This window comes from Vanessa cardui, chromosome 1, assembly GCF_905220365.1.
Source record: "Vanessa cardui chromosome 1, ilVanCard2.1, whole genome shotgun sequence".
Classification (NCBI taxonomy): Eukaryota; Metazoa; Arthropoda; class Insecta; order Lepidoptera; family Nymphalidae; genus Vanessa; species Vanessa cardui.
In genome coordinates, this window is record NC_061123.1 from 8,166,154 (window position 1) to 8,179,128 (window position 12,975).

Here is a 12,975-nt window from a genome sequence, read left to right on the forward strand (position 1 = left end):
TCCCAAAAAAGGGCATATTAATGAATAAAAAATTACAGTTACAAAAAAATTTACAGTTTTTTTGTATAAGACTATAAATAGGAACCTATCTATATATTATGCACTTGCAAAAACATACTCTAAGATTATTATGTTGATCACCTGTATTAAATCAAATATATTTTAGTTTAGTACTCAGGCTTAATTATTCAAAAACACTAAGTATATTGCCTTAAAGTCTTGTGCCATACTTGCGAAAATATAAAATTTAATAAAGTAATATTTTGCTAAGTTTTCAATAAAATTTTTCTTACTTATAGGTTCATATTCGATCATAGTCTAATTATCATTGGAAGAAATGTCCTGATAAGATCTTTTAGATATTACTAATACGAACAAAGTGTTACTTAAGTACCTAATAGTTCTTTTGAAATACTTTATAAGTACCTATATACACGTAAATACTTAATTTTCTTCCCCATTAACTTAACAAATAGGTATATTTCCCACATATCTCATCGTCTCGAAAGAAAAAAATTGGGTCATTCAAAATTAAAATCAAATTTAACTTTTTTCTGGTAGGATTTGACAAGCACTCTTGAATCGTCATTATCTCTTATCTACATCCTAAAAGAAATTAAAATTGATAAACTAGAGCAAAATTTCATTTTAAATGGTCAAATAGAACTGGTTAAATCTCAGTAGTAAAATTTCACCCACACTTGAACACCTACTAACACTTAGAATGAAAAGAAGATCAGTAAGTAGGTAGGTACCTATTATTGTTATTTTTATTTTTTAAACATATTTCAAATTCAAGCAAAAGCTACCTCAGAGTTAAATTGAGATCAAATACATAATTAATCTACTTTAAATACCTACTTACTTATCGAAAAGCAAAACCGTAACAAATTATAATTAAAACTTTTTAATTTACTTTAACTTGGCCTTTTTTTTAATATTTGTTTTTGTTGATAAAAGATAATAAAACCTTTATATTACGTTACTGTAATACTTTTTTGTGTAAGATTTTCCTTAATGACAATGACATAACTCATCAAACTCAGTATCGAAATTTATTTAAAAAACTAAAAAGGAACATATATGAAGATTACCATTTTCTCGGTGATCTTTAATTAAAAAGTCTAAAATTACAAAAAAGGACAAATTTTCGTCGCCTAGTAACCTAATCCAAATTAACTCCCTTCCATCTACTGAGGGCCTCATTTTTGGCCAATTGGTCTATCAGAATGGTAAATATATCGCAACAAATCTACCTCTCAAATAAACAAATAGCAAAACTTATTAAAAGAAACATGTTTATCGCTTGAGGGCAAAGGTCCACAAACTGTATCCCGAAATCACTTGCTGTTTTTTTTCGTTGTTTTGGGTGATCGTTTTATAAAGTTGACCTTTTTTCGAAAATTTATTCACTTAGGTAAATGTTACGTAGGTGAGTTTAAAATATATAAATATTAACACAACGAAAAGCACGCATTATAGTGTTTAATTATATTTTTCCGTGTTGGCAACACGCAACCCTAGTAGTTTAGGGTTAAATGTCTTTCATAAACAATACAATTGCATCTTTAAAACAAAATCATTAATTTTGTTTCACATTACTTATTATTTGAGAACACAACACGTCAGATTTGCTACCAATTAATATATTCAACACGCAGGTCAAAATTGTTCCAACTGAACTAGGTCACCAAAGTCTATAGACATTGGCGTATTAAGAAATAGTAACCATGCCTTACGTAGCCAACGCGCCACCAACCTTGGATGATACATATATCCCTTATGCCTGCCTTCACAGCTTTTCATTTCATAAACAAAAAGTAAAAATTGTCCCAGTTACATTGTCTTATCTGACCATTAATTAGAGGTAAAAAACAGTCATAAAATGACGAGACGTAATATCCTACCTACCTAGGCGTAGATAGGTAGGTAATGTAAAACATTATCCTGATGACTGTGAGACTGTTGCTTCTTACATTTTATTCGGCAACAGTCTTTATCCGTGTATAAACCGAATCATTCGTTCGTTGCATTCAAATAATGGAGATATTAACCCTTATATGGACCACATGGTCATTTTCGTCCCACTGAAAATGACCTACAAATTACTATTATTATATACTTTAAAGTCTTTAACATAATAATGTTTGTTTTTCATAAAAAAAATAACTTATCTTTCTTTATTTGTTTTGTTTGCAGTGTGACATTTAACAAAAAAAATGTATTTGTTTCTTGAAAAAAAAACATGCATTTATGTTTTAAGAAAAAACGTCAATCAAAAACAATAATAAATAATAATATAATTATATAAAAATCACAATTTCTAATGATTATTCATATTTTTTTCATTGAGTATGTAGTTACTTGATTTTTTTTAGATCATGCCTATGAACAAACAAATATTTTATTTATAATATTTTAATATCTGCATACGAAAAGTTGGTACTAGAAGCTGATTTAAATAATTTACTAACAAATATAGATTTCGAAAGGAATTTATCGCATTTGGATATTCAATTGGAAAATCTGTGGTGAATGGAACTGATAATAGTGTAAATACACTGAGACGTTACCGGAAGTATTTCACCTTTGTTAAAAACATGCCTAAGGGAATCTCGAGCTCTGAGATGTTTACAGCACAAGAGCGCTAAAACACATTTTTCACAATTGAATACAGTTTTTGCAATGTTAATACAATGTAATATGCCGTTAGATATAAATGTGTGAAAGTAAAGAAAAAAACCTTACAGGCAGACTAGATTTACCTCTGAGGAATAAAGATTTCAGAGGCTTTGAGAACTCTACTGTATTTTTGAGTCCCAAGTCAATTATTCCTAAAACACTGTGGTCACAACATCTATTATCTACATAACATTTTGTTGTTTCTAAGTGAAGTAAAACTTAAAACCAATCTAATTGTTATAATTATAAATATGTTGATCGGTTACATATCAACGATTTGTTCATAAATTGATATTTGTTCAGAAAAGCTATCGTTGTGTTCAACGAGTAATTCCCGGTAACGTCGTACATACGAACACTTCGGTCAAGGAGAAGATGTCGAGCTATTCTTAAGCACTGATCCTTAACAAGTTAGTATGCGTTTACCAAGTTTTTTTGTAGAATTTGATTCGTTATATTTAGTTATCCTCACGATATTTTCCTTTACTGCAATGTACGAGATGAATTATTTTATAAACACAAGATTAAGCACGATAACTCATTAGCAGATGAACGGATTTGAACCTGCCATCGTTGAGTCTGCATTCATGAGCCACTAGTTCATCCCATCTGTTATTGTAACACATATTTGAACACGTATGTTTATGATGCGGACTGTCAATGAGATAGATATATTAATCTGTGCACACCTACTCCCACTAAGCATTTTCTTGACACTTATCGCGTTGTCGCAACGCTCTTAATTTAAATTTCAAATTAAGCAATTAATTGTCTCGATTGAGTTTTATCTGTTTTATAAAAAAATGAGTAGCAATCTTGACATAACAACACAATCATCTAACTTTATAGTTAAGATATATCATTTATATATATATGTTATAAGATACCTATTTAGTTTAGTTATATGAAAGCATGTATACTTTTACCAGTAGTTCGTAATTATAAATTTTAAGATTTAATTATCATTAGAAGATATTCGTTATGGCTGTTTATATATACCTCGGAGACAGCAACATTAAATTCGTTTGATTTGTTCGAGTGTAGTGAACACAGCCACCTCCGCAAGTGGCGCGGGGCGCGGCTTTCGTCGGCCGGTGTCAGTGCGCGCCGATTTATGATAATTGAAGACATGTTTCATTGGCGCTCAGATGTTTATTTTAGATAAGAGCCTCTCATGGCACTATTTCATGCGTCCGAATTGGCCGGGATGCGCGACCTCCCGTGAGCTTCGAGCTGCGACCGCGTCCGATTGCGATACTCGTATTGTTTTTTTCAACTCGATTTATAAATGCAATTTTCAAAAGATCGCTATAAATGCAAAATTTTAAAACACATAAAATTTAAGATCCATGCTATGATCTTCGTTTTGTCCAATAATGTTGTATGTACATCTTAAGTGAACAATATCACTGAGAATATTTATATTCGCTTCTTGTATATTTCGGCTAGTACAAATTTAACGGTTTGTTATGACATTGAAATTTATGCCAGTAAAATTTTAGACGGCATGCAAATTGAGTTTGCACTAATCCGAGCACGGTGTGCCGGAGGCGAGGTTGAGTAGATATCGTTATTCATGTGTTCTGAGCACAATGACTTGTTTACTTGTCGACATTCTTTGTATGAGCCCAAAGCGTTACGATGAAAAGTACGTTATACTAACAGCTCAGCTGTTTAGAATTAGCTTGTGAAATAGAAAAATATAAACTTATTACGCTACATACTAATGTTGACTGATACTTCATAAATTGGCGGATATTGACAATTAATATTAGCTATAGTTTCTCTTTTACTTCTTTATATTATAATTGCATTTTGCTTGTAGAAAAGTAACAAACATTACCAGATTTATTCTTGTTATAAAATATAAACTTATAATTTAATTTAATTAGTCATTCAAAGTATAAACAGATGTCTAAAAATACGTTAAATATATCAAATTTACTTTCTCAAGCATCTATAATCTGATATTGGTGTCATGCTGCCTCGAATTAGCATAACACTGTCAGTAATAGTGATAAAAACGAACTCCATTCTTAGAATCCGAGCCAGGTTTCGCATGCAGATATAAAATTGAATTAATACACATTTCGAATGTACCTACTCGTATATCACTCGTATGCAATCGGTTCTATAATTATTTGCAATGTTTACTTAACACCCTTTCGCACATGACGAGACACGCATAAAGCAAAGCTTAGAGGGTGAGCTACCCTTGTTGAAACGATACCACGGATCAAGAAATTATCAAACTTCTTCATAACAACTTATATTAAGTTAATAAGTATAAAAGTTTACGTTTATAAATTGTTTTTTTCTTATTCAAATAAATTGAGGTTAATGGATACTGACGCAAGGCAATAAAAATAATTTTCTTAATAATTTATAAACAACATTACTTGTTGATAGTTGTCTTATACAGTTATATTAAAGACTTAAGTACTAGGCACTACCTACTCGTGAGCGTTATAGGTTAAATGTCTGAATACTTAATTAAAGCGAACATTAGTTAAAGCATATACCAAGTCTGTTATCGGAGATAGATAAAATCTGAAATAAATAATTATTTCTTATTCTATGGAATCATGAGATAGGCAGTTAAACTTGGGTTGCGCTATCACGATTAAAATCAGAGGCGACGACAGTTTATACATCGTTTGACGAATAGATTAAAATCTATCGGAGCATTAAAGCGAGATGAAGGAGGCGCATGCAGCGGATGTGAGAAACGTTATTCCATTCTATTTGAATATATCATTCTACCAAATGTAGGTTTATTGCTACTTTTCTCACGGAACTAATACATTATCAAAAACTTTAATTGAAAACGATTTCGCCATTTGTCTCAGCCATTAAATGTTAAACGTCTGATTGCGTACATCGTCTATAACAAATAGCTAATAAGTTATCAGATCGCTTTGAGCCGCATGTAGTCGTCATATACCTACATGTGGTTGTAATATTTTAAGCCACAGCTGTAGGTAACAATTCGCAACGGATACTATAACGGCATTAATTGTAATTTAACTTGTCGTCATTTGAATAGGATACGTGCGTAGATAAAGACTGGTCAAGCCCCGTTTTCATATTTCGCTATACGATGGGCGATGGCGAAGTCTGTCAGGGACATAACGATGTTTCTGTCTTTTCATGCATTCTTTTTATAAGAGGGTCGGATGTATACTGGGGAAATGAATAGTATTAACTGTTGTGGCATTAACAATGCAGATATATCTTCAAGAGGAAACCGGTTTACTCCTAAATGGGTCACACGGTTCCTTTCTCGACTTTTTGCTAAGCAACCGCTACCATGTAGAGTCACCACGGATTTTGCCCGTATCATCGTAACATGCAAAAATATTACAACATGAAATACTCATATTAAAATAAATTATATGTTTAGTTTTTCTGTTTGTCATAATTGAAAGTTATAGTAGCTAAAGCACAACATTAAAACAAGTCATTCTAATAAAGAGAGTTGGCCTTATCTGCTGATTACAATCATTTTAGTCGGTATAATTATGTAACAAATCAAAACGTACCAAATATAAATAAATAAAGCGTTTTATGAAATAATGGTAATTAAATGCGCAGGATGTTTAGATTCATGTATAACAAATAAAGTAAAATGTTATACCGTTACTTGTTAGCTTGGACAGTGACAGGGTCGCGAGGTCGAGGCCCTCCCGGAGCCATCCTAGCGCGTTTCTATGCTAATCTTAGTGTTAGCATTAGAGAGACGCCGACAACTATTAATGGTTATAGCCGACGATTTCACTCAATACGCCTATAATTTCCGTGGTCTCTGGTCCTGAATATACATACATAGGTGGCGAGTTGCGCTCGCGCTCCACGCAATGCGTTTACGAAACATGTCTACGCCTACGAATTGGAAGTAACATAATATACAAACCAAACTAGTTAATTTCTACATCTATCGTGCATTCAATTCAAATATTATGAGCGATTTAGACAACAAATACAGCGTACCGAAACTGACGATGCTGTGGCACTGAACTATATATCGGATTAGCATACAAACGCGAGCGGCGACACTGCGCTCACGGATGGGTGCGGGCGAGTTGGAGCATTCGTTATAATTTTGAATGTATGAATGAGAAATAGCAGCGCACGTCGCAGTGGGCGCGTGGGACGCGTGCCGACAATGCGCTCAGACAAGTCCTGGGCGTCCTTGTCAATGTGAGCCGCTTCCAGCCACATCCGTCTATTGTCATTATTTGTGTTTGTGCACTCCCGTAAACATTGACAAGGATGATAAGCCAAAACCTCTCAAGCGCCCGATTGCAGAGCAATTACAGTAATAAATATTATATTTTAATCAGTAAACGTAACTAAATTATAATGAAATAAATTATAATAAGCTTTTTTTTATTTACGCAAATTGAAGAATAGCGAAAACGTATTTCTATTATAAAATCAAATGTCATGATAATAAAGCGTTGGCGTTCTTTTATGCTGATGTTTTTTTTACTCAGATCTGTCGTAAAACGCCAAGGCCGGTTATAATTAAGTGTATCTACCTAACGTCAAAGTTATAAACCAATGAATATATTTTACATTTTCGTGACTTAAAATCTATGTTTGTACAATATAATGTTTTTATAAAAGAATACTAAAGTAGCATAGAGTGTGAAGTTAATATTATGTATTCTTTACAGAAATAATGTGACACGGCGTTTGCTCATTTTTGTGCCATTACACAAAGGATGCTGTTAACAACCTCTTTTAAAGAGCGAGCATAATTTGATCGGGGTCGCATTTCTATGGGAATACCGGTGAATGCGACAACTATCAACTCTTTTTCATAGAGAAAAAGAGATAAACGTTAAAAACGCTTCATATACATTTATAAGAATTTCGTTTTTTATAAGAAAATTAATGTTGTCTGAAATTTATACAAACACATAAATCCTTGTTTCTTAATTTACAATAAAAATTAATTTTTATCCAGTACCGAACTACCATATAACAAAAATAAATTAAAATATTGAAAAATACATACTTATTAATTCAACCGATAATTCATACAAAACATAGGTTTTAAGCTTTTTTATAAAAAGTCGAGATGTTTGTGATCAAAATGCAAAAAATATGCTAATTTTAATATGATATATACAGACGTAGATGTAGGGGATAAGATGTTCATTGCAGTAGCGAACTCTTATTTCGATAATCCCGCCATACGTATTCAAATGAGCGCCTATGATTTATTGAGTGGAACATTAACATTTTTATTATTTGTTATTCTTACACCTTTCTTTGGGGCGGAAGCCACGCGGCTTCTGTCTCTGGGTACTCGGCCGTGAGACTCGGCAACATTGCACCCCGTCTCAAACTGTACTCGTAAAAAGATAAAAGATCGAATATTATCATAGTTTACATATAAATTTTACGCGAATTCATTTCGTATTCACTGTGCTTCGATATTCGTCGATTATAATGATAATTGCCTCTATACACGAACATCGACGTAATATACGGCCGTGAGAATCGATGATTGATTTTCCGGAATCGACTTCGGTTCAGACGAAGATCATAAACATTTAATATTGATTTTTCGACTTTGATATAATTATCTTTTCCGCATTGGAATAACATTTATAAACGTCGCCTTTATCGATTTTGTTTATTAAGTAGTTACCCACTATGCCAGCATGTCGAGTTGTCATTACAATATTATCTGATATATTAAGTAATATGACTTTGCATGATTTTACTTACGACCAAACTTCCTTATGAAGATTGAGGTGCGTCTCTTGCGCTAGTGGAGGCAGCTTGTAGTACTCAGTGACGAGGGGCTGCGGTTGTGAGTCGTCTGCTACGCCGAGAACTGCAGAAGTAGCAGCACTCAGCGGATGTTCGGCTCCACCAGTGTAATAAGCGCGCCAAGATTCACCGCTGACTTCCATCATTTCCTTGCGTCTCCTATTAACAAAATATATATTATGATTAATATGCATGAAAAACTTAATTGCAGCTAAATGTATGAAACAGTTCGTATCGAGCTTTACAAATGTCTTTAACATTTGTTAATAATTTATAAATATTCAAATTCGCAATAGCATTAAACATATCTCAAACACTTGTGTTATTTCATGAATGTAGTATGAGTCAATTAAGTTTAATAAAACTTGTAATGTGCAAACCTAAGTCAACTATTGACGTCACACATGAAACGACAGACCAATTTTCATTGAGTGTGTCGTATCAATGAAGTAAACGTAAAATACTGGTATCCCAAGCCTGTAGTTTTACAACTGGATCGACTACATCTGACGAACCAGTTATTAGGCGTGACCATTTTGGTACGGATACTGACCTTTGATGGTATACATCAGCGGGCGTCATCGCATAATACAACGATATAATACGTACGCTAATTGTTGCACACAATCGTGAGTCAGCGACCCGGGTGTCCGGTTCAAACGGGCTTATTATCAGAAAGCGGACTGGCTCAACAACCTCTCGATCTAACGAAGATCCTAATTGGGAAATTCGCGATCTTTCAGTGACTATTTGAATGGATGGCCATACGTCACACGGGTCGGGTCGCTTTCTGCTGCACAACCTGAATGTAGAACAGGTCCAAACCACTTGCAGAACCGGAAGGATACAAGGCAAATCCCTGTTCCCTCGCCAACCAGTTTAGGTTGTCTGACGTCACAACCAGCGGTATCCGACGATGCAGACAAATAAATAAAAAATGTTGGAAGCACGCGTTGGACGAGTTTGACCGGATAGTAGTTCTACTCTACCTGATTCCTGTTCCTGGTGGTTTGTTGATATCACGGGAGGTCAATATTTGTTGTTAATTTAATAAGTATAACTAATCAACTGTGTCTTAATACCGAGACCGCAACGTTCTAAATCATGTTTTATTTTCTGTACTTTATAAACGCAGTACTTACAAAGTAATCTCAGATAAATTGTCAAACTCTATCAAAACTAGGTATTTCTTACAAATCGAGGTCATTCCGTTAGTCACTGAACCGAGTTGATAATAAATATCTATATTTGCGATATTGTTGAGTTATTTATAAGCTGAAATCAATTCACCACCGTCTATTTAGTAAATTTTGTAAAGTATAATTGTAATTACAAAATAGTATAATTAAATTTACATTTATTTGTGCTGATAACTGTCTACAACTTATCATTTTAATACGCTACATAAAACAGATACAAAACATTGTTCGTATACGTTTAATTTCCGAATCGAGTAGTTTGGTAGCTCTTCAAAATAATTAACATAGGCTACTTAACATTAGTGTTAAAATGGAATAGAAATATGCGAATTGGTTCAGAAAACTGGAAAAGCCAGCTTCTGGCATTTAACCGGCCAAAGCGTGAGTCATTTGACGAGTTAACTGGCAGGCGGGCGCTACGGGGCGCGGGCGGCGCGGCTGCACCACGTGAATGAGATTCCGGTAGGTGCGCACGTAAAAATCGTGCAACGAATCTAACAGGTTTGCTGGGGTCCTTGCGAGGCCATCGGGACTGGTCTAACCTGCCCTGCGCACATGAACCTCGAATTACCGATCGTTTCCTATCACTTTTGCTTGCAACTGATAAGAAAATTAAGTAATGGAAAATAATCAATCAAACTACTTATATCTATTTCAGTATCTATAAATAATTAATTGATCAATCTTTTGTCAATTGTTCGTGCCATTTATGTTTCGCAATTCGCCTTCTCCTTGTGTGTTTGTTTGGGTTCACTATTGAATGGAGCGATTAGAAAGTATCACGCGCAGCTGTCACCGAGACGTGACGTATGCTAGAGCGGAACGGATAGCTCCGTGAAAAGGGTTGAAGGAAATATGCCGTAATGCAAACAAAACATTCGATACGGCCATTCATCTCCGAACGTACTAACGTAGGCATCTCAGACAACTGGCGTAACCTTGGTTAAAAATCATGCGAACGTCTTATCATTTTATTTAAGACACGTCGATTTTGCATCTGCTTTAAGGTCAAATGTCATGATCGCTAGTTCCATATTTTAGCGTTAGCACTGATCATGACATCCATCAATGTCAATTTATATTATATAGCATTCCTATCGCGAATAATTTAATAGTTAACTTAATGAATATTCATCAAGACATAACTGAGATGAAATTTTTAAAACAATTTAATATGATATTGCTTAATCGATTTGTTACTTTTAATAATAATAATAACAATAATTTTCGAATGAAATGAAGCATGAGTCATTTTTATCTGAGGTCGCAACGAGTTGCGAGCGAAGTGTCGGCAGTCGGCGGCGGCGGTGTTTCGAAAGGCGCTCGTCCACATCGTCCACGGCGACGTCCGGTGTCGCGTCCAGCTATCGATCATTCGGTTCGTTAATAAATAACACGTTGGCGTCGCTCGTCGCTTATCTCGGCTGTTCGGGCATGTGGAAAAATTTGGTGTAGGTGTCGTAACGGAGCGACACGCATGTCTCGTAGGGTTGCGTGCGCCCGCCTGGCGTGCTTATCCTCTCCGGTCGTTGCCTCGCAACTCGATTGCTTCATTATTAATCTTTTAATTAAAACAACCACAGCCTCGATATAGACTTAAGTATCATGAAAACACAGTTTTTAATTACTTAAGCCTCTTTATTTAATTAAAAACGGTCATTTAATTTTAAAATATAAGAATTTCAATAAAAGCTTTCTTCAATGACCGAGGGTAAAAGTACAAAACAGATCACAGAAAAGATCATATAGAAGCGAGTGTTTTATTTCAGAAACTAAATAAATACTAGAAATATAGTGTTGTATATTATATTCATTAAAGTAAAGAATTGCATTGCGATATTGCAGTTAGTTGAGTTGAATTACGCATTAGCCAGGGAACTAGCTTTGCAGCTACAACTCGCTCGGCCGACGGTAAGGCGGCAGGTGCAGCGGGCGCGAGGGAAAGTGCAGGGAGCGGTTAAATCTACGCACGTTTTATCATCTCTGATAAGAGAAACCGGCGTCGATCCCGCTAATGACTCATTAAGCCGAACCGACATTACAACTTCTAATACTCTAAAAGACTATTATTATTCTCAGCGGATATCGTAAATATCATTATATGATTACATAAACGAATTGGATATCTATTAAATTCTTTTGAATCGTTTATTTTAATAAAGCAATGGAAATTAATCAATTAACTTTCATTAATAACTTGGTAATCACGTACATTTCCAAAATTTCTCGCTAAGCATTAGCAGAACCTAATTAGAAATAGTATTGGTACTATTTTTACTTTGCGATGATGACATTGTGTCATTATTAATACATTTTATATTCCCACATCGAAGCTAACGATCCGAGATGGAATGTAGCATTACTGCATTTCGTCAATTAAAGAATTCGCTCTTTCGAATTGTGGCTATATTGGACGCACGCTGTTATAGTGCTACAAAAAATTGAATTCTTCATACCGGGATAAATAAATAAGGGATGAGTACCTACTGCTCGCGAGCTGCATCGAGCACAGAACAAACCAAATGAGAAACATTTTCGACAAACCTCTTTTTGTGCGATGACGAGGAACGCATATGCGATGATTCATTTACGGAGTTCTTCACCGTATATGTATGGCTAACATTATTACTTCTGTTTTCTTGGCAGTATTATGTACGGACAACAAGAAATGTTTTCTTGGAAATATGCGCCCACGCAGATTAAAGATGGAAACGCAACATGGGCACTAAATAAGTCATGTCTCCCGTCCGCGTAACTAGTAGATCTTAAGGATTTTAAATGTTATAAATAAATGCTAGTGAACAATTACGAATACACAAACGCACAAACGCTAATACTTTTTTGTACAGATTACTGTTACAACAAATTTATATTATAATTTATTTATTTATCTTAATTTTAGAATTCTGTTCCGAATATTAATATACAAACTAGAAAGAAAAATATATTCTTTAAAACCAGATTGATTGTATTTTTAGTCAATATAATCACAGACGAGATCATGGGAGTATCTACATTTGATTGAACTCAGTAATATGGCGATTTAAAAGTACTTTGATGAGCGTATTTGTATAAAGATTTCGATTTGTTTTTTTTTTGGCAATGAGAAATTGTATTGTTCTTTATTTCAACATTATAAGAAAATGCTTACTTGTAGATTTTACAAGAATAAACTAATATAAGTACGACGCATTATTCAAAGTAAACTATGAAAAAAATTGCATACTAACAATTAACATAGGACATTTTGAACTTATTTTTGTATGACATTTGTAAAACCGTTGACCATTGATTGACATCATTCACG

The 12,975-nt window shown here is 34.1% G+C and overlaps 1 protein-coding gene across 5 annotated transcripts in view; it reads right to left on the reverse strand.

Annotated features, from left to right (window-relative positions):
* The window catches only part of LOC124532587 (protein grainyhead), an 86,421-nt gene that overhangs the window by 28,052 nt on the left and 45,394 nt on the right, over window positions 1–12,975 (reverse strand). For all 5 annotated transcript variants that reach the window (XM_047107688.1, XM_047107830.1, XM_047107754.1 and 2 more), the window contains one exon: window positions 8,425–8,628. In XM_047107688.1, the coding sequence (XP_046963644.1) occupies window positions 8,425–8,628 (204 nt within the window). The remainder of the gene's footprint in view (window positions 1–8,424; window positions 8,629–12,975) is intronic.